The 21719-nt window shown below is 52.7% G+C and overlaps 4 protein-coding genes across 5 annotated transcripts in view; 2 read left to right on the top strand and 2 right to left on the bottom strand.

Annotated features, from left to right (window-relative positions):
• TESK2 (testis associated actin remodelling kinase 2) overlaps positions 1-3430 on the top strand; it is a 74674-nt gene extending 71244 nt beyond the window's left edge. For both annotated transcript variants that reach the window (XM_084211894.1, XM_084211895.1), the window contains 2 exons: positions 439-574; positions 2416-3430. In XM_084211894.1, coding sequence (XP_084068020.1) covers positions 439-574; positions 2416-3428 — 1149 coding nt within the window. In that variant the 3' untranslated portion in view covers positions 3429-3430. The remainder of the gene's footprint in view (positions 1-438; positions 575-2415) is intronic.
• A 4412-nt stretch (positions 3431-7842) lies between these two features.
• Positions 7843-12647, bottom strand: TOE1 (target of EGR1, exonuclease). Its single transcript, XM_084211896.1, has 7 exons — positions 12517-12647; positions 12397-12437; positions 12189-12285; positions 11872-12030; positions 11310-11569; positions 9830-10001; positions 7843-8792 (listed from the first exon to the last, which is right to left on the bottom strand). The coding sequence occupies exons 1-7, from the start codon at positions 12628-12630 to the stop codon at positions 8004-8006; spliced, it is 1632 nt and encodes a 543-aa protein (XP_084068022.1). The 5' UTR covers positions 12631-12647; the 3' UTR covers positions 7843-8003.
• Positions 12648-13500: 853 nt separating this feature from the next.
• On the top strand, positions 13501-17925 carry MUTYH (mutY DNA glycosylase). Its single transcript, XM_084211428.1, has 14 exons — positions 13501-13589; positions 14368-14407; positions 14698-14771; positions 14899-14940; positions 15017-15088; positions 15293-15406; positions 15666-15763; positions 16026-16170; positions 16257-16332; positions 16407-16592; positions 16776-16921; positions 17158-17310; positions 17437-17487; positions 17694-17925. Exons 3-14 carry the CDS (start codon positions 14715-14717, stop codon positions 17796-17798), a joined length of 1245 nt encoding a protein of 414 aa, XP_084067554.1. The 5' UTR covers positions 13501-13589; positions 14368-14407; positions 14698-14714; the 3' UTR covers positions 17799-17925.
• Positions 17926-18758: 833 nt separating this feature from the next.
• On the bottom strand, positions 18759-20426 carry HPDL (4-hydroxyphenylpyruvate dioxygenase like; the record flags this gene model as incomplete). Its single annotated transcript, XM_084211511.1, has 1 exon — positions 18759-20426. The coding sequence occupies one exon, from the start codon at positions 20424-20426 to the stop codon at positions 19248-19250; it is 1179 nt and encodes a 392-aa protein (XP_084067637.1). The 3' UTR covers positions 18759-19247.
• Positions 20427-21719: the final 1293 nt, after the last annotated feature.

The raw sequence follows: 21719 nt of genomic DNA on the forward strand, positions 1-21719 counted from the left end.
AATTACAATATTTTAAAGACTGACATAGCCATGTTGTTTTGTGTAATCCTTTTGAAATAACATTGGTACATAATCTCTGTTTGACAACCAGAGTCCAGAAAGAAATCCTGAACTATCCAAGCTGTTTCAAGCAAACTAACCAACCTTCCTCACAAGCCATGAATCTGACAGTGTCCCACCTTTTAAATTAAAATTTTTTTCTTTTCATAGAATATTTACAAATTGCTTATTAAATGTGAGAGGTGTAATAGAATACTGCTTTCCCTCTTCTTTCTAGTTTTTTTTGCAATGACAACTCACATAAAACCATGTTGAATTTCCTCAGCTTCCTCAGATTGTCCCTCTCTCTGTCCACTGTGTAAGCTTGGACAGACTTGGAGAAGCCCACGTGGTTTGGACAAACCCACATGGACTTATTTGATTTATGTGCATTCACAGATGGATCCAAAGTTGCGTCCTTCATTTGCTGATATTGTCAAAACACTGGAGGAAATGCTAAACCGCCTGAGAAATGAGGACTCAGAGAGAGATAGAAAGTTCTTGAACCTTGACAACAATGAAAGAAAACCAAAAGGTAAATGTCTATATTGTACAAACATTGCTGGGTGCTCACAGCAAGAGGAGGAAAAGCTTCATATTTTGAAAACTGATATTTGGCTATATATGGTTTTATTTACGGTTTATGAATGATTTTACACAAACCCTGGAAGTTTCTCTAGAGCAATGCTCTATGCTTTGCATTGTGGAATGTCCGTTGGTGAAAAAAACCAGCTGTTTCTTAAAGTGATAAAAGTCTGTCCCCAAGATCTTGAGAGGAAATTTAGAGTTCAGTTGGGAATGGGTTTGTAAATTGCTGGTAGTATATGAAAATCCATAAATTTTTGATTTATTGCTGCCATACTTTGTACATATACATAATTTCTTTGGTGTATGTTACTTGTAATATTTAGAGGCTTCTTAAATTCCTTCAGGAGGAAGAGCACAGAAGATGCAAGAGTATTATAAAGTACCTAGAAATACTCTGAAAGACGAGAAAAGATGAGTCCCAGGTCTGCTTGGGAATGTTGGCCTTGAAAGGTTTTCTCTAAAGCTGTCTGGTGCCACCTGGTGTGGGGAGCAAACACTTGTAGCCTGGGCTGTATTCTGACTTGGGTGTTTTATGTTAGTACACTTCTGGCTTAAGAAACTTAAGAGTACATTAAAAATAGTTTCTTATATAATGTGTCTATACAAATATGCAACATAAAGACATAATTATTGATCTGTACTATAGTTGTAGATTGAAATAATTTTTCTCTATGTCAAACCACATAGAGTTAATGCATGTGGTAGTTCTCCCACACCTGGAAAGCATCTAAGAGAGGTGTGAGTTAAAAAGGAAGTTTGTTTGTTTGTTTAGGGTTTTTTGTTTGGGTTGGTGTTTTTCTTTGGGTGTTTGGGGTTTTTTCCTGGCATTCTCCATTTGGAGTACATGTACAAAACAAGTACTTCTCAAAGAACCTAGTTCTTTGACTATGCAAGTCAAAGAACCCCTGTTCTCTGACTTGCATAGTCTTTCCTACATGGAATGGCTGTAGTCTAATCTGTGGCAGTATTTAAAGGGAAAAGTGAAAGTCCATGTGCTTATTCTAGAAATGTTTAGTCAAAAGGAAATATCACTTCTCTATACCCATTTGTTATTGCTTTCTAACACTGCTCTTCAGAGGCACCTTGAGAGCCCATGGCAGATGCATGTTCCAAACACTTGGGGTTAACATCTACTAGTTTCTCATCCTAATCTAGTGATACAGCTTGTATTTATAAATGTGTGTGTGTGCAGTGGGTGCAAATACACAGGCATATGTACAACTTTTAAACTCCTATTCATTAGGGTCAGACTCTCATATATCTCCAGTTTTGTATTGGATAATGTACTGAAAGAAGGCTGGGATAGAATGACTTAAAATCTGCATGGTACAAGGAGAGACTTATTTGTCTTAGACATTTCCCATCAGGGTGAAAAATTGCCAATTTCTTTGGCAACTATGTTTTGTAATGGTTCTCTTTTGTGGTCAGTAGGACCAAGAGACCCTAGGTAACCTCTGCTGGAAGCCAGGATGATAAATATAGAAACATGCAAATTGTTCTTCTCCAACACCACCCTGTGCCATCTCTACTGTGGCAGTGTACTGGCAGCAAGGAGGTTTGCAGGGACCCTAAATACACTGAGGAAAAGAGAAGAGAACGGTGTGCTTGTGTTTGTGCAGCAACTTAAAAGGAAGAAACAGACATGTGCTTATGGAACATAGTTTGGAATATCAGAAACACAGCTTTTTTCTTTACAGTGGTCATGAAGGCTCTGTGAGTGAGCAGGTGAGCAGGTGCAAAGCTATATGGAGCTTCTGTAAGCTAAGAGTGTTTCTCTTTTTCACTCAGGATCAATTGACAAAGGACCAGGAGTAAAACGTTTGAGTTCCTTGGATGATAAGATCCCGCCCAAGTCACCCCGTCCGCGTCGGAATATCTGGTTGTCGCGCAGCCAGTCGGATATCTTCTCTCGCAAACCTTCCAGGAAGATCAACGTGCAGGACCCCTACTACACACCGAGCAAAGGGTTAGGCCGGAAAGTTAATCCCTTCAGTGCCCGGGAGGACCTCAAGGGGGGAAAGATCAAATTCTTTGACATGCCAAGCAAGTCTGTGATTTCCCTCGTGTTCGACTTGCATTCTCCAGAGGCAGGTGGAGGCCTGAAAGCCAGCCAGTCCCAGTTCCGGCAGGCGTATAGCACAGACTGGCAAGACCTTTCCCTTCTTCCTGGGAGGAGATGCAGATCGCTTCCACTCTCTCCTGAGTTACCACACAAGGAATATGGCCTGTTTGGGGGACTGTCTTCAACTGTTGGCAGGTGTGACCCAGCCCAGTTAGGTGCAGAGGTTCGGCAAAAACTCTTGAGTAGCACTAAATATGGTGTGTCAGAGATTCCCCCCTTTCACGCCAAGCCTCACAGAACAGAGTTTCTTCTTGCACCAGGACAAGAAGAGGATATGGACTGTTCAGATGGGCCAGTAGCCCAGGAGGAAAATGGGTTTTGCCCTGTTGAGAACACATGTGGAGATCCAGCATGTGATCAGCCATTAGTGCTGGCCCAGTCTGGGCCACTATCTTACAAAAAGCTCCCAGCTGAGAATTCAGTGAACTCTGAGGGACGTGGCTCCCCACAAGTGTTTGCAGGTTGTCTCCCTTCTGAAGAGATGGAGGTAGAAGATGACCTACTGAAAATTACTCTGTTAGAGCCTACAAAGCCTCTGTTCAGTGTTAGTCCTCCCACCGAGCTGAAGAGAGAGGCATGGCCCTTCAGGGAGCAGGATGGGGACAGTCCTGCCCTCTTGTCTCAGACCTCCTCCAACATCTCAGCAAGTGGCAGCACAAAGTCAGCTTGTGACATATGAAGAGAGGGCTCAAACTGAATGTGTCCTTGAGTTGTTCCCAGTTGCTTAAACGAAGTTTTTCTGCAGTGCTGGGCTTCACATTAGAAAGAGACTCAACAAGCTGGCTGTAGGACAGATAGATGCAGACATTGTCTGAAGAGACTGATCATTTTATAAAACTATATTTCAAATTGTGCTTATGCCCTTTCCTGATTTGAATTAGGAGGGGGAACTACACCAGCCAGAATGGCCATGTGGATCCCACAGCCCTTCCTGGAGGCAGCAGCCAGGGCAGGCACCATTAAACAGTTTGACCTGGATTTCCAGCATGGGGCATTTTAAGGTCTTAAGCTCCATGTAGAGTAGAAAGAATGACCCTTAGATTTTTCCCTCTTCCTCTAACTGAACATCTGCTCTAAGCCACTGCATATTTTTCATTAACATTCTGCATCAGTGCACCTGAGTTAGAGCCTCTGTTTCAGAAACAGGCACAGAAGTCTCTCCAAGCTATGTAGAGTAGATAGGAATGCTCTCTAGTCCCAGAGCTGCTTTGAATGCTGTTGTAGCATTAAACAAGCTCTTCTTTCAAAAGCAGCAAAAACAAAACCCCTCATGCTGGTCACAATCTGCAGGCTGAGTCACATGACAAGTACTTTGTGATTAACAAGAAGAATCTGTTCCCTGGTGTTTCATTTTCCCTTGGGATTTAGTGATGATGTTTAATACATTTGTGCAGGGAAGCTCGCTTCCTTGTACAGCTCTTTATGTACCTCAGCCCAAATGTGGAGGAAGATTTGCCCAGGGCACAGAGAAGCATATTCCAGGCATTGCCATTTCTGGGCTTCTGAAGAAACTGCTCCTGAAAGTACCAGCTGTACTGAGCTTTTTGCAGGGGGTGGGCCCTTATCTCTGAAGAGCTGAGTGGACATCATGATCTGTTTCTGCAGAATAGTTAAATACAGTAGCTAATTGACTATTATCACTAAGCTAGAAGGGTCACATTCACCTCCCTCTCTGGTACAACATCCCATCTCACTGATTTCACTGCAGTGATGATGGCTCCTCACTAGCCTGCTTGTCAGAGGACAGCAATCTCCTGCTTAGGGGAAGTTGCCAGCAGGGTTGTAGCCCCACAAGTGCTCTTGGAGAGGACAACTCATAGGAGGGCTTTGAATTGTCAAACTGAAGAAAATTAGCTTGTCCTAAATTGACTTTTTGTTTCCTCTACAGAAAGAAGCTGCTGTCTTTATTGGTTTCTCCTGTCACTGAATAGGATGATCTTTTTATTATTTTCTTTTTTTTTTTTTTTTTTTTTAATTACTTCCCTTAACCAGTGGGTACCTGTGAAAGAGGCAGCAACATGAGCTTTAATGCTGCTTGCTGGAGCCATCATCAGCAATCCCTGCTCTGGGATGCAATGTATGGGAAAGCTCATTCTGTGACATTTGTGCAACATCCTGCCCTTTTCCACTATCATCATCTGAAAAAACATGGGATTTTAAAAATTTTATTTTATGGGGTTTTTTTTAACTTATATTATCATTCCTAAGTGAGGTAAACATTGCACACCTGTTGAGCAGATGGTGATGCAGTGGAGTCCAGATTTTCATCCAGGTAGCCTGTTACACTTCTGCTCTCTTGTAAGGCTGGATACTGTAAGCTAGTCTCTGATGGAAGCCAGATTACTTCTATTCTTCTCCCACCTCAAAGAAAGGATGGAAAAAGCCTTAGTTCTCTTTTGGCTGGGATGTCTATCTTTCCTGAGGTGTAGGTAGCAGTTCTATGAGTTACAGCTGTGACTTCCTCTAGAGAAGTGTGCGTTAACCTAGGCAGTTCTCCCTTTGCAGTGGCTGTTATGAATGAAAGGAGAAGCCCAGTGTTGCTGAGTTAATTAATACAGTCCATGCCAGATTAGGCAGCTGTTGGCAGCTCGAAAGAGAAAATGCCTGTGCTCACTAAGATCACCCCTTTTGGCCCACACCTCTCTGCCCCTTGAAGGTGTTGATCTGCAGAGTAGTCTCTGTCCTCTGTATTGTGTCTGCAGAGTGCAGAGCAGCTTGTATGGCTGCCACTGTGCGTGTATAACTTTGAGGACAGAGAAACACCAGAGCTCAGTGGCCTACCCTGGTGCCTGCTTTTTTTTTTTTTTTTTTAATCTTTTTATCTTTACTACAACTGTATCTTCTGGGAGAGAAACCATCAGCACCAGCTTCTGTTGTCACAAGATGCTTTTAGGTGTGTGACTTCAGAAAAACAAGCAATAATGAGTAGTTTACTTTTGGATCACCAGGCTGAGGGAAGCTGCCCAGCAGCCTGGCTGGAGAGCACACACACACCTCTGGCTGCCCTGGGGCTCCCCTGAGTGAGCCCTGGCTGCCAGTGCTGACACCTCATCATGAAGCCCTCCCTGACACTGACTGCAGAGCTTGAGCAGTCAGCTTGGGGTACCCCCAGGGCACCCACTGCAGTGACCTCACTGTTCTCTTACACTGCTGTCCTTATGTTTCCCTGCCCTGAACAGCTCTTACAAAGCAGCAGAGCTAAAATTTTATTTTCTTAAATGTCCGCTCTAAGCACAACCAATTGACATGCATTGGGCACAGCTATCAACCTTTCTGGCTCTTGGTACTGAGGTGGAGAGGTCAGAAACAGAAATGCCAAGGAGTAGCAGCTCAGGCCTTTCCTGGATTGGTCTGCATGGGAAGAGGCATGTGTATGAAACCAGGGTAGATGGTCATTTTAAAAATTGCAAAGTGGTTGCTGAAACCCAGTGTTTCCAAGGATGCGGTTGGAAGTCATATCTCATCCCTTTGGCTGCATAAAGCTGAATCTAGGCTGCACCTAGTAATTCCTAGGTTTTGTGCCTACTGAGGTTGCTTTTCTACAGAGGGCCATTTTCTGACAGCTACTGATAAACATGAATTTGAACATGTGGTCAGCAAACTCCTTGTTTTATAGTGACGTGACAGAGTTTTATCGTGATTGGATTTTACCGTGATTTTGACTTTACAGGAGCAGTCCTTGCTCTTTTAAAGTACTTTCTACACATTGCTACACATCTCCCTGAAGAGATCAAAGATGTTTTTAATTCACTTTAAATCTTTGTTGAGTTCAATTAAATGTCTGTTATAAGCTATTTTTGTTGTGGTTGCAGGTTGATAAAACGCAGCCAGGAGAATGCATGTGAATTGCTGCCCCTCAAAAGCAGCACAGCCAAGGGGCTGTAGCAGACTTGTACTTGTTGGAGAGGCATTGATGTATTATGTGTAACAGAACGTTGGTATTTTTTGCCAGTACAACTAAAGACACTTGAATAATTCCTGTTTGCACTTAATGCTATTGTTTATATTGCATGTCACTACATTTCTATGCAAAACAAATAATCTTTTTTTTTTTTTTTGGGAGGAGGGGCAGCCAGATATTTGATTAAGTATAAAGATCTTTGCGAGATGATCTATTTTCGTATTTATGAAGGAGTTTTACGTCTTAATATTTTGCAGTCTGTAAATAGCTGAACTTGTAATTAAAGGCTTAGGAAGAAGTTTGTAGCCTGTGTATAATAGTAAGTTAACACTGCCAGAAAAAAAATCTTTGCAAAACAACTTTTCTAATATTGCGGATATTTATGAATATGTAAAGAAAGCACGTCTTGTTTTTATGTTGATTGACCTTTCTGACTTTTTTGAACTATAGAAATGGTGTATGTTTTATTGGAACTGCAATAAGAAGTAACCAAAGATGAATCCACTTAAATATTTTCATAATTTTTTTCTTGGTCAGGTTTTGTAAACTTTCCCAACTTGCTTTCAAAATAAAAATGAAATCAAGGCCTGCGTCTTGTGATTAAGAGGACAACTGCTTTAAGTTAAAAAAGCTGGCTCGAATGCTTACTTAAAATAGGAATGCCATTAATACCTGAATTGAGATTGTATTTGCTATTACTCAGTGCTGAGTTATACCCAAGGAAAACATCCTCAGTAAATGTTATTTCTCTCCTGCATCTCATTGAAGAGTTCCACTATTGAATCCATAAGACTCAAAGGATTTTTTTTTTCTGCTCTGGCCGTATTTTGTGAGCTACAAGTTAAGATGGCTTTTGATAGTAGCCTGCAGGGTGCTTGTCATGGTGGCTGCTCTGTTCTAGCCCTAATTAGCTTCAGTAGCACAGAAAGCTGTGCAGTTTCTCAGGATGACATATCTGGCTTTCAGCCCCACTGCCTCTGCCCTTGGAACAAGTCTGAAGGCCTGCTATGGCTTGGTTCTGCATGCAGTTAGCCGGCTCTAGAATCAGCATGTTCCCAGGGGCGAGGAATTTTCTCCTTCCCTTCTTTCCTGTAGGGGGAAAGGTCTCATCTGTGCATGCTCTAACCAAAGGTGCACTTCCCCCCCCTTCAGCCTCATCCCTGCCTTCACATCCCAGCATGCCACTAAGGAACACGGGCATCTCCAACTGAGAGCAATTTAATCGATCAGATGTTAAAACACAAATAAGAATATGAAACCTGTTCGCTTTTTCGCAAGTTCTTGATGGAAGAAAGAACTCCAAAACTCCAAAGGAGACAAAAAAAGCACAGTTTAGTGAGGAGTGCTGTAGCTCTATGCACTGTCCCAGGCCAACTTTATCTTCTCGCTGTGAGCTTTTGAAGATTTCGAAAACAAGCTCTTCACTATTTGCAGTGGCACTGATTTCCCACTGAGGTACAGTTTATTATGGCAGTCTGGCAACCAGGGCCCTGCACCGGTGTCTGTATTTTTCCCTTGCTTCAGCATCCAGACGTAAGCCATGATGTAGCCAGTCATGAACGCATCAAAGCCAGCTCGGTGTGTGCCCCCCTGTGACAGAGGGCCATGGGTTTCCTTTTCCTTTCCTGCAGCACCTGCTGCTTCAGTCTCACGGGTGGCTGGGTGATTGGCTGAGCCCAACCCAATCTTTGACTTCTTCTCTGCTTGGTCACTGTCAGAGGCATTTGCCCTGGCAGAAGGGCTCTGGGCAGCTCCTCCCTGGTCAGTTCTTTCAGTGCTCCCCAGATTCTCTTCCCATTGCGTGCTGGTGTCTGAGCTGACCTCTGTTTCCATGTCCATGGAGATCTCCTCCAGTAGCCTGCCCTCCCCGTTGGGTGCAATCTCTGCCAGCTCAGAGGCAGCTGCAGGTTCATAGCAGCTCTGCTTCCGTGGCGGTCCCTCCTCCCCGTTCTGCGCTTGCTCCATGTTGTCCCCTGAGCTTTCCTGCTGGAATGCTGTTGCGAGCACTTTCATGTTCTTCCGATGCTTCCATCTATGCTTCCGTTTCTTTCGCTTCTCCCAAAGCTTGTCGTCCTCATCAATGATGAGGTCGATGTTATGAGACTCTGGACACTTCACCCCTTTTGGACACCACCCATAGGCCTAGAGAGAAAGAGAGGGGTCTGTAGCCTCCATCCTACTGCTTAGAGCAGCAATCACCATAACATGGAGTGAAGCTAATTATTCCCTTCCACTGAGGGCTTGTGAGGCTAGAGCATGAACAGTGTCCAGTTAGAGTCCCCCAACACACAGCATATGAGCAGAGGCCAAGGAAGGTGGGTTTGTTCTACCTGGAAAAGACAAGGATAAGGGGAGAGGGATACCTAGTTGCTGTCTGCAGGTACCTACAGCAGAGGTTATGGGCAAGATGGAGCTAAACTCTTGTGAGAGCACACAGAGAGGGGACCTGGTAACAGTCAGGGGAAACTATGACTAGAGATGCAGGAAAACATTTTTCATGTAGTGGTCAAGCACTGGAACAGGGAACTGGAGTTGTTTTTTAATCTCTGTCTTTATACAATTTCAAAATTTACCAAACAAGGCTCTGAGCAATACTGAGGTCATGGTTGGATGAGAAACTTCCAGAGATTTCCCCAGCTTATGTTCTGTGACAGAATGTACAACATGTGGAAGAGCTCCTTTTCTTCATGAAGCACCTGAAGCCAGTTATGATCTAACCAGATGGGCTCTTTGCTGCTGTAGCTGCACTAGGACGAGCTCTCGTGGATCACCCTGTGCTACAGTGCCAGAAGCCGCAGACAGGTAATAATTTTTTATATCTAATGAAGGTAAAGGGAAGGGTAGAGGTGGTACTTCTCTCTTGTAGGACAAGCCAAACTAACGCGGAACTTGCAGCCTCCCCAAGACAGCAAGGGATACTGTAACTCATAGTGTCAGACTGTTTAGGGCCATAGACTCTCTGCTGGAATCTTCCTAATGAAGCCTGCAGGATGCCCCACCTCCAAGCAGAGCACACTATTGCCCTGTCTGCCATGAAGCCACCTGAAGTTTGAAAATGTCCCTTGTACTATGAAGCGGGTGAGGGTGAGTTGCCAGGTGCTTTCCTACAACCTCTGGCTCGGGCCACATGTGCCCCTGTCCATGGAGTCAGGAAGGGAGTGGGGATTTGCGTTCCTTACCGAAAATTTCTCACAGACAGGCACCTTGTTCCCCCCTGCAGCACTGTGGCTGTCCTCCTCCAGAGAGCAGTAGCGGTAGTCGATGTAGCGGGACATGTCGGCGGGGTAATTGCAGAACTCCACCGTCAGGTGCTGCCCGCTCGAGTCCCTCAGCTTGCAGTTCTCTCGCTTGCTGCAACAAGAGGAGCACACAGTTACTGTGGGATGGGACCAGGGCACGGAGCACACACTGCCCTCCACCAACTCTCAACTCCATGACTTTCCTGCTCTTGAGCTCCAGCCCCAGATGCTGGAAAGGAATTCAATCCTAGGAGAGCAGTTTTACTAAGGAGTTGTTTCCATGCTGATTCAAAGGGTTTTTTTCTTATGCTGACATAGAGGAAGGGAAAGCAACATCTCTGTTAAAGTTACAGGAGAAGGGGATGCACAGTTTGTTTTTTTAACTATAAAGGGCACTAAGATATGTGTTTGTCTTCATAATGGTAATGGACAAGGAAAAGATACCCCAGAATGAGGTACTGTGCAGACCATCGAGTCTGTGCAGTCACCACCCAGGCAGGTTGAACCTGGGCAATGCAGGCAACAAGGAAAGGGGTTTCACTTCATGAAAAAAAATTTGATCTCTGTTTTGTTTCAAGAGCTGGTTAAAAGGTCAGAACCTTTGGAAGGCTCTACCTAATGAAAACTGGGGTTAAAGCATTTAAGACGTCAGCTTAGAAAGTTATTTTTATCTTGTCAAAACAAAGTACTCTCATGTTTTGAGAACGGCCATCTTGAATGTTTTCAGACCTGTCAAAGTGGCATTTCCTGAGATAAAACAGTCACAAAAAATACCATTTCTCCTCAAAACAGCATGACTTGAGCTTTATTAAGATCCCAGGGGCTTGTTTAGATTCTGTGGGGCCTGCAGAATGTGGACCCAGTGTGCAAAGCACAGACGTGTATCCTGAACAAGAGCCCTTGTTGGAAGGGCTTGGAAGAAACCCTTGCTTGGAAGGAAGTGATGGGAGTCAGAGTGGGCCATGGGCATCTCATGTGTAGGACGTGTGACAGAGCTGGTCAGTGTCCAGGAGTGCAGGGAGCACCCACTCTTTAACTGCAGCATCCCTCACAAAACAGAATTATAACTAGCAGACCTGCAGGACAGCCCTGTGTGAGGTCCTGCCATGACCCTGTGGCACTGCTGGACCAGAGCCAGGCAGTGACACAATTAGCTCTCAGATCAGGCCACTGTGGTCAGTCTTCTACTGGCACCAGTTCTGAAGTTCTTTTTCAGCTGCTGCCCACCAAACAGGTAATGCCTATTAAAAACAAACCCATTCTAGAAACAGCACGGGGCAGTCACCTGACAAGCACCTTCAGTCAGTGGAGCAGTGAAAGGACACAGCCCCTGTGCCCTGTTTGGCTGGAAAAACAAAAACACACTGACTCTCCCTTTGCCTTTCCTCCTGGAAGCTCTGAGTACCAGTGTGCTGCTCACCACTTCTTGTAGGCGTACTCCAAGTAGGAGGCTACAAAGCGAGTCTCAAACTCCGAGGCGTACTTGGTGTCGTATATTCCCGCCGGGAACATCTCGGAGAGGTCGGCGGTGAAGGTGCCGAGGCTCTCCGGGAGGTGAGCGTAGAAGCACTGGTACAGGAAGACCAGGTCGATCAGGCCGTTGTGGAGGATGAGCGGCTTCTTCGCCCGGATGAGCTCCAGGAAAAGCGTCCGAACGCTCAGGCTCTGGCTCTCGTTGCCCTGCACGAGGAAGGATCAGTCAGTGAGCCTGGGCATCCTGAGTGGCTGTCACCCTGGAGAGCCCTCGGAGCCTGTGGCAGCAGCATGCTGCCCACAGCTATGACTTACTCGGAAGAGAGACACAAATGTTTGGAAAAGCAACTGCAAGGAGTGAGTTTAGAGCAGCAGGGAGGTGAAGGGATAATGCTGCAGGCAGGACCCCAGGGTGTGCCCACTTTCACGCAGGAGCATGGGAAGCCAGCACACTCCCAGAAACCTAGAGCAGAGCAGGCTGAGGTGTCTGAGAGGGAGTGGGTTTGTACCTTGTCGTTGCCCTTGTGGTAAGGGATCCCCTGGGAATACTGCTTGTTGAAGTCGAAGCCGTGCTGCACCAGGAACTGCACTGACTGGGGCTCGACCACATAATCCTCGGTGCAGAGCAGCGTGAGGTTGTAGATCTGGCACAGGTACGTGTTCTCGGACTGTGCAAGGAGAGCGGGCAAAGAACCCAGGGACACCCGTCAGAGGGAGCTGCCGAAACAGCCGGGACAAGTCCACGGGGAAACTCCATCTCCCAGCGCGTCCCCGTCTCCCGGGAACGACCAAGACAAAACGGCCGCCCCACGGTTCGTGCACGCACCTTCTCCGGGAGCTGCTTGAAACAGGCGACGCCGAGGGACAGGACAGAGCGTGTCCTGGCGGCGCTGCAGACGGCCTTGTAGCGCTCCTCGATGCACCTGTTGACGGGAGAACGGGCCATGACGGCTCCGGCCTGCCCGTACCCCGGGGAGAGGGCACCGCGCAGCCGGTACCGAGAAACGCACCCCCCCGCCCCACCGGGCACTCACGGGCTCAGCAGCAGCTTTCTGGCGCCGAGGCCGCTCAGCTCCTGCGGGGAGACAGACACCGTCAGTGGCTCCCCGGGACCGGCCGCGCCCCTCCCCGCCTCCGCCCCCACTCCGGCTCACCGTGTCCACGGCCACGAAGGTGGCGGAGCGCAGCGCCAGCACCATGGACGGCCACAGCTCCGCCAGATTGTCGCTCTGCACGTCCACCACGGGCACCCGCGCCGGGCCCGCCATGGCCGCGCCCGCACGGGGCCTCCGCCGCCCCGCCTGCCCGCCGCCTGCCCGCCGCGGGCCCCGCACGCTTTGCCCGCTCCGTCCCCAGCGCCGCCTGCCCTCGCGGCCGGCCCGGCTTCTGCCGGCCCCGGTGGGGTTTTTTACCGTTCTCAAAATCCGTTTTCAACCGAAATTTGGAATTAAGTCGACAGGCGTTTAGCTGGAACAGCTCCTTCGGGTCCTTCCCGAGCGACCGCTCGGACCCGCGGGAGCGGGGGCGGGCCCCTTTTGCTCCCGGCTTGCTGATTGGCTCCAGAGCGCCGAGAGGCCCCGCCCCTCACTACTGCGTTCCGGGGGTGGGCGGGCACAAGCTCGCTCCATGCTTCTCTTCCATTGGCTGGCGTGCAACGGTGGGCGGGGCCTCCAGCTCTGATTGGCCGTCGCGCGGGGGTGGGGCGGGACAGTTTTTGCCGGGAAAGCGCGCGCGGCGGCGGGAGCGGCTGCGCCATGAGCCCCGCGCGGGGCCGGGCGGCGGCGGCGGCGGCCGGGGCGCTCCGGCGGAGCGGCGGGAGCGCGGCCCCGCCCCAGGGGCGGAGCAGGAAGCGCGCGTCGCCCCGCGGAGGTGCCCGGCAGCGGGAGGGCTGGGGGAGTGTGGGGTGTTCTCTCCGGGGTACGGACAGCCAGCCCGGGCAGTCTCCGGTGCTTGCTGGGTCCTCGTAAAGCCCGGTACTCGGTGCGCGTCCACCCGGCAGCGGCTCGGTCGGACTCCCGCCTCTGCTGCGGTTGAATCCCGCAGCCCTTCGCCGTCTCCCGCCGTGCGCTGACCTCGCGCCGCTCTCCTGGCAGGGGCCCCGGCTGCAGCGCCCGCTCCGCCGCCCGCCCGGCATCTCTTCAGCGACCCGGCTGAGGTCGAGGCCCTGCGCCGGAACCTGCTCGCCTGGTACGACCGATGCAAGCGGGACCTTCCCTGGAGGGCGCTGGTAAGGGGAGACATCGGGAAGCAAGGGGTGGGGAACCACTTACTCTGCCTTAAGGGAGTCTGGCTGATGTGACCGTGGTGTTTTTCCTTACGTCATGCATCCCCACCTGCATGGAAGTGCTCCAAGCTGGTCGTGGCTGTGTTGTGGTGGGTGGTCTGGAGCCAGTCTCTAGGTATGAAGAGTAAAAGCAGGGCACGCTTCTCAAATGTAACCTTCAGGAGGAGTACTTATCTCTGGCAAGGTTAGTCTAGCTGTGTTTTAATCCTCTTTTGTTCCTGCCTCTATGGTACCCTGAAGCAGCGAGTGCTGCATGGAGAAGGTTTTCCATACATTTGTTTTAAGCCTGCTGGATGTTTTTTTAGAGCTCCTGCCTGTTCTATGCTCAGCCTGGCAGTAGTGGCTAGAGAGTTATTGTGGTGCTGAGGGTGGGGTCAGCAACGTCTGAATGGTGGGAACTGCACAGCCCATCTGTGGGATTTACATCTGCCTCCAGTTGCTTCCAATGCAGGGGGGCTCGGGTATGGGATAGCTCTCTGTGGGATTCTAAACTTCCTAAGTAACTCTCCATGTGAGATTTCATCAGCAAGAAGCTTTGCCTGTCATTTGATTAACCCAAACTCAGAACTTCTGAGTGCTTGGGGGAAATATTTTTTTACTTACAGATTCCATTGCAGTGTTCTAAACACACCATAGATTGTTACATTTTACATGCAGGTCCCCTCTGCAGTGGGGTCCTGTCTAACCTTGTTTCTTACACTTCATCTTCTTCCCCTTGCAGGCAGCGACGGAGCCGGATGCCGACAGACGGGGATATGCAGGTGAGGAGCAGGGGCTGGCTCTGTGAGGTGTGGCTTTGTGTGCCATCCTTGGAACAAGCTGCCTGAAGTGGCCACGAGAGCCATTGATTCCCCTTGCAAGGCACTGGGGGGGTTGGAGAACCCACCTTGGGCCTGGGGGAGCAGCTGTGGGGAAGGAAGAGTGGGAACATGTCCCATGGGCTGGATGCTGGGTTTGTACACCGGGTGTGTAGCCAGTGCTAACATCGCCACAGCACGAGGTGTGGGTGGCGTTGGTGCCTCTGCCCTGACCCCTGCCCTGCTCCCTGCAGTGTGGGTGTCCGAGATCATGCTCCAGCAGACACAGGTGGCTACGGTGATCGACTACTACACCCGCTGGATGCAGGTGACTGCTCCTTACACAGTCCTGTGCCCACAGCCTGCCCCTTTTGGAGGGGGCAGCCTGCCTGTGGCAGATCCCCAGTGGCAGAACTCCGCTTGTCCCTGACTGTCCTTTTCCCTCTGTCCCGCAGAAGTGGCCGACGCTGCAGGCTCTGGCGCAGGCGTCCCTGGAGGTGAGCATCACTGGGACCGGGTGCGCTCCCTGCCCTGTGGCTCTCCATTAACACCCTGCTGTGTCTCTTGGAGCAGGAGGTGAACGAGCTGTGGGCTGGGCTTGGCTACTACTCCAGAGGGAAGCGTCTGCAGGAAGCAGCAAGGAAGGTGCTGGAGTAAGGGGGAAGGGGCATTTCTAAAGCCCTCTGTGGCTGCTGGGCTGGTGCTGGCTCATGTCTGCCCTGCCTCGCTGGGGCTGTGCTGCTGGCAGAAGGCTGCAGAGGCTGGGATCCCATCTTCCCATGGGCAAAAGGGGCTCCTTGTACACGCCCAGCCCAGCTGTTTCCCTGAGCTTGGCCCCTTCCCTGCCAGGTGGTGTCTGAGCTGGCAGGCCGGATGCCCAGGACGGCTGAGGACCTGCAGCAGCTGCTGCCGGGCGTGGGCCGATACACGGCGGGAGCCATCGCGTCCATCGCGTACGGACAGGTGAGAGCTGGTGACAGTGGCCATGTCTCCCCTCGCTGCCCAGCCCCACTCCTGACAGCTCCTGCTGCGGGGTCTCACAAGCCAAGGGCTCCCCAGGGTTGTGCTTGGCTCTCCCCCCACTTCAGGATGCATCACAGCCCCCACCTAGCTGGACCTGTGGGTTGGCCTCATGTGTGTCCCTCTCCATCCTGGGAGCATCCCAGCTCCCTTCTTTGTCTGGAGCACATCCCAGCATGGTAATGCCAGCTCCTGGTGCCAGGCTACGGGAGTTGTGGATGGGAATGTGATCCGGGTCCTGTGCCGCCTGCGATGCATCGGTGCCGACTCCAGCAGCCCGGCTGTCATCGACCGGCTCTGGTAAGGGAATGCTGTCTCTGGAGCTGTGCTGAGTGTGGCTAAAGGCAGGATCACCCAGGAGCCTTGGGGAGCTGAGCCTGTGAAGGGAGGCAGGTGTGGAGTATGGAAACCCTTGGGAAGTTGGTGCTGTTGGGAGCAGTGGTGAAAGGAGCTGTGTTGCCTGTGCCTACCTAGGAGCTTCCCTCTGACAGGCAGGAGGCAGGCTAAAGTCCTGGCATGCTCTTCCCAGAGATCCCCATGCCTCTCACTGCCGTTTCTCCAGGGACATGGCCAATGTCCTTGTGGACAGGAGTCGCCCAGGGGATTTTAACCAAGCCTTGATGGAGCTGGGGGCAACTGTGTGTGTGCCCAAGTCCCCACTGTGTGGGGAGTGCCCAGTGAAACAGCACTGCCAAGCATGGCGCAGAGTAAGTGTGACCCCGAGGGTTTGCCATGCCTGGGGACAAGGTGGGCTGGTGGATGAGCCTGTCCTCACTTCTGTTTGCCCTTGCAGGTGGAGAAGGAGCTAGCCTTTGCCTCTCAGAAGCTGTTTGGAAAAGCCCCCCCAGTGCCTGATGTTGAGGACTGTGGTAAGGATGTGGGGAGATTGCTGTTGTAGCTCCAGGTCTGAGCCCTGCAGCAACTGTTACACTGGTGTTTGCAGGTGTTGGGGACTGTCCCCTGTGCCCCCCAGCCACGGAGCCGTGGGACAGCAGCCTGGGGGTGACCAACTTCCCCCGGAAAGCAGCGAAGAAGCCGCCGCGGGCGATGCGAACAGCCACGTGTGTGCTGGAGAGGAGGGTTTGCCACAGGGCCCCAGAATACCTCATTGTGCAGAGACCCAGCTCGGGTAATGGGGCTGGGAAGGAGGGGGATGAAGGCACCACACAGCCCCTTCCCACCTGCATGAGGGATAGAGGGAGAGGCTTGGGTTGCTGGGGTGGGGAAAGGAGCCCTTTGGGGCTGTAATGAGGCTCAGTGTCCCTGGATGTGTCCCTTGCTACCTCACATTTCTCTCATGCCTCCTTCCCAGGTCTCCTGGCTGGGCTCTGGGAGTTCCCAAGTGTCCCACTGGCTCAAGATCTGCAGGAGGAGAAGGAGAGGGAGAGGCTGGCTGATCACCTCCAGGCCTGGATGGGGCAGCCCGTGGCAGCAAAAGGCCTGCAGTTTATCGGAGAGGTGAGCCTGGAGCTGGAGGGATGCAGTGAGTCCCCTGTGCTCAGCCATGGGGATGTAGCACACAGAAAAAAGGTCTCTCTTCTCCACTGTCACCCCTCCCAAGCTCTGCCCCACTGCTCAGGACCCTGGCAGGCTCAGTGCATCCCCCACTGCCTGCCTGCTCACTTTGCATCCCCCATGTGCATCCCCCCACTGTGCATCCCACATGTCTCATGTGGCTTTCCATCCCTTCACAGGTCATCCACATCTTCTCCCACATCCACCAGACTTATGTGGTCTACTTCCTGCACCTAGATGGGGATGTGACCTTGGACCCTGCCTCGTCCCCATCCCGCTGGGTGACAGAGGATGAGTTCCATGCCTCAGCTGTGTCCACAGCCATGAAGAAGGTATGGGGGCACTTGGGCCTTTCCTCCCTTCCCTCAGTTATCTTGGGAAAACCCCTGGCATCCCCTCTACTTCTCTGGGCTGTCCCAGCTGCTGTTCAGCTCTGGGCTCTCTTGTCCTTCCTTCAGGTGCTGAAAGCTCACGAGAAGCAGCGCAGGAAGGAGAGCAGCCCTGTCAAGGTGAGCAGAGCTCCAGGGTGCCTGGGACCCCAGTGCTGCAGGACAGCCTCTGGTGTGCTGGGCTGAAGGCACCCTGGGGTTTGGGATCAGGCCAAGGCGCATCCCCAGCCTGTGGCCATCGCCCCGGGGTGTCCCATCCCCAGGGGGATCTCTGGGGACCGTGGGGGCCCTTGGGGTCTGGTTGAGCCCTGCTGTGTCTCCTGCAGGGCTCCAAGCGGAAGCGGGGGGCAAAAGCAGCGGGCGCAGGCAGCCCCTGCCCTGGGACACAGCTCTCCCTCCGTGCCTTTCTCCAGACACCGACGGGCCCCTGAGGGCACCGACCTTCCTCGTGTGAGACCCCAGAGCCCCTCGCTGCGGTCAGTCCTGCCCAGGGCGCTGTCCCTGTGCTGTAGCAATCCCAGGGCATGGCACTACAATGGTCTCTCACTCCTCCTTTCCCCTGCCTCCCCCGTGGGCATTGTGCCTGGATGTGGCCCCTGGTCCTGGATTAATCCTGGAGCCAGACCTGCCCTCCCTCCTTGGCTGGAGCCCTCCTGGGGCTGCTCGGCGCCGTACTGCCCCTACTTTGGCACTGTGGACTCAGGGCAGCAGGGCTTTCTCTCCAGCTGTGGGAAGGCTGTGGCCACATGGCTTCTGCAGCCCTGTCCCCTGCCTGCATCTCATGCCCCAGCCAGTGACTGGGGCTGCTGCTGTACCCTCTCTTGTTTTTATTGGACCTGAAAATAAATCTCAAGTGTGTGGGTTTTTTAAGTAACTGTCTCTGTTGCACTGTGCTGGGGGTGTTGGGCAGCCTGTGATAGAATGTGAAGATAGCCAACAGGATCCTTAGATCTGAGCTGGGAAGAGCAGGAATTTTTTCATTAATGCACCCAAGAGCCCCTTGCCTGGTGACCCCTAATAAAGCACCCAGAGCACCCCTCCTGCAAGGGCAGATACCAGCTCCCAAGGGCTGTGCTGCTCCTGCCTGTAGGCTGCTCCTCCCTGGGGCTGAACAACAGCCTCCAGGACTTTTTGTAGGGTTTCATCCTCCTTTTATAGTTTTTCCATTGGGCTGCTCAGCACTGTTCATGCTGAGTGTGGTGCACCCTTGCAAATGCCCGGTGCTGGGGGCTGGCAGGGGACAGTGCTGGTGGGGTGCTAGGGGCAGTGATCTCAATTTTAGTGATACGCTCACTCTGAGTGATGGAAATGGCCATTTCATCCTCACCTGGCACTCAGCACATCTTAAATAGGAGGATTAAAAACCCAAAGCAGTGCCTGTAAGTTAATTCTTTAATTGAGAGGAGGAAGAGGCTACCACTCACCCCGCAGGGCTGGTCATGCTGTGGGTGGCAACTGCCAGTAAGTGGCCGTAATCCACGGCCTGCAGATTATCTACTCCCCTCAGGCAGCCCCTCATCGCTCTGTGTCTGGGGGTGTTTCTGTGCCAGCACACTCTTGGCCATGCTCCAGGCTCAAATCTCAATAAATTAGGCTGAAAGTAAGGCAGAAAGTTCTTTACATGTGGTCGATAAATCACTGGGAACCCAGGGCAGCGGAGAAATCCCACCCATCCCGGGGCATGGTCACACCCCTGCTGGACTCAGCCCTGAGCATCTTGCTCCCACACTGAGGTGGCTCTGGATTGATCTGGAGCCATCCCTTGGTCCCTGCCCACCTGGGCCGTGCCAAGGATGGGATCTCTATGGTCCTTGCCCCGGGGTTGGACTGGAGAAGATGGGGAGCTGAGGGAGGAGGACTTGCACTACTGCAGCCTTGCACTACTGCTGCTGGTCCATGTAGAGCTGCACAGCTTTCCACAGTGCCCGGATATTGCCTTCCCCGAAGCCGGGCGCTCCCCGACGGTCAATGAGCTCCAGGAAGAAGGTCTCCTCCGAGAAGATGGGATGGGTGAAGATCTGCATCAAATATTCCCGAGAGGGGCTCTCTGTGGCATCAGTGCCTGGCCGGCCCTTGTCCCCAGAGACTGTGGTGTCCAGGAGGATGCCAAGCTCTGCCAGTATCTGGGGGTCCTGCCCAGCTCCTTGGATCTCCTCTGCTTTTTCCCCCTGGCTGTAATACGTGGCGGGGGGTGTGAAGAACCGTGCCCCCCGTTGCTGCAGAGCCCTGGTCGTGCTGACAATGTCAGTGGTGCAGAGGCCAACGTGCTGGATCCCAGCCCCGCCATGCTGCTCCAGGAACGTGTCAACCTGGTTGGTGCCATTTTGGGAGAGGGACTCGGCAAAGACCAGCTTGCAGCCGTGTGCTGGGGTGCCCTGGGCGCTCTGCAGTGCGAGGAGCAGCATGCCCACCCCCTGCCCCCCCAGCACATACCCCTCAGCTGGGCTTTCCTGGGGGTTCAGCAGGAAGCGGTGGAAGCCGAAGCAGCGCTGGTACCAGTCCAGAGCCGCCCGGGCCCCGCCCCGGGGGCAGACATACGTGATGTGGTCAAAGTGAGTGATCTTGATCCCATCCCTTGTGGCTGAGGGGGCTCCTCGGATGGGCTGGAAGCCAGGCAGGAAGAGTCCCCGGTAAGAGGATCGGTCCAAAAGGGTGTGGCTGATGTTGCCCACGACAGAGCCCACCACGCCGTAGGTGACAGAACCACCCTCATCACTCAGCTCAGTGGGGGGCACCAGCAAGGAGCATCCCTGGCTCTGCAGCCGTTTGCAAAGCCCTGGCACATCATCCACCTCGAAGCAGACGTTGGAGGCCGTGCCCAAGGTGGGCTGGGGATCTACATCATAGAGGAAGTCATAGGATGAGGTGCTGGCAGGTGCCAGGCGCTCGTTGACGAGGAAGATGATAGATTCCCGTCCCAGGGCCACCTGCCGGACACGCGGCGTCTCCCGCACGGCCACTGGCTGGAAGCGAAAGGTGTTGGCCAGGTGCTGGCCCCAGCCCTGCCTGTAGGGCAGGTGGAGGGAGATGAAGCAGGGGCGGCTCAGCAAGGCTGCCATGGCTGGGCAGGCTGCGGGGAGGATGCAGGGGGTCAGGGGGGCTGCTGACCCTGGGGAAAAGCCATTCCCCCACCTTGCACAGAGCCCATCTGTGTTTGCAAGCACAGATGCATATGTGTGTAAACTCGCACCTTTTAAATGTGTGTATTTTAAATAACTGGGTCTCAGAAGCCAATCTGCACTGTGAAAGGGCATCCACCTTCGGAATCCCTAAGAGCTGCCCAAGGATGCCCAGCCTTCCACTCTGCTGCCCTGCCCCATGCTTGAGGTCTCAGAGCAGGAAAGCCTCGAGCCCTGGATGCAGCCCTGTGGGTCCCCTCTGGAGCCATGAGTCCTTTGGGAGTGCCACAGGGAGGTCAGCAGGGACCTGAGGAGGAGGTGTGCTGCACGTATAAGCAAGATTACGGGGACAAGGGTTATGGTGGGAATGTCCTGTACCAGGAACATGGACTGGTAAACATGGAGCAACACACTGGTTACAGCTAAAACACTCCTGTGCTGCCCGAGAGCCTCTCAGGTGTGTTCCACCAGTGGAGGGGAGCAGTGGGGTCATGACAGGCTGATGTGCCCTTCCCCTCCCCAACTAGGACAGCGTGGAGCCACCATGCTCTCTGCAACAGTCCGGGAACAATGACCTTGCCCTAGGGGCACAGATGAGGGACACTTCGGGAAAGCGACCTTCCTCCCCACCCATCCAAATATCTGTGATGCTCAAGGGGGAAAACAGATCTGCCCAAAACTCCAATCGGAATCACCTCTCCAGAGCACCCACTGAGGCTTCCAGACCCCATGGCACGCACGAACCGCTCTGGCCAGTCCTCACAGGTGTGCAGTGGGCTGGGGGCACACAGCTGCTCAAATATTCCCTTTCCCCTGCCCGCCTGAAGTGGCTGCGTGCACCGAGCTCTCCCTGCTCCTCCCCACCATCCCAGGGCGGAGGGACCGCGTGGAGCCCGGCGAGCACATGGGCAGGGGCCGGCGCTCCTTCCCTCCGGCCCCGCTTCCCGCCGCGCACCGCGGCACGGGCACGATCCCCGCTCCGTTCCCGCCGGCCCCGCTCCCCGCGCCCGCCCCGCCACCCCCGTGCCCGCGGGCCCCGCTCGCCCTCGGGCTGCGGCTCACCGGGGTCAAGGCTGCGGGCGAAGGGGACGCAGGGCAGCGCCGGCGGGGGCGGTTCAGTTCGCTCCGCCCCGGCATGCACCAGGCACGGCCCTGCCCGGGCGCTGCGGGGCGGCCGCGGGAGCGCTCCCGGCGGGGGAGCGGGGGGATCGGCCCGGGCAGACACGGGGCCGG

The sequence above is a fragment of the Fringilla coelebs genome (genome assembly GCF_963513975.1).
Source record: "Fringilla coelebs genome assembly, chromosome: 9".
Lineage (NCBI taxonomy): Eukaryota > Metazoa > Chordata > Aves > Passeriformes > Fringillidae > Fringilla > Fringilla coelebs.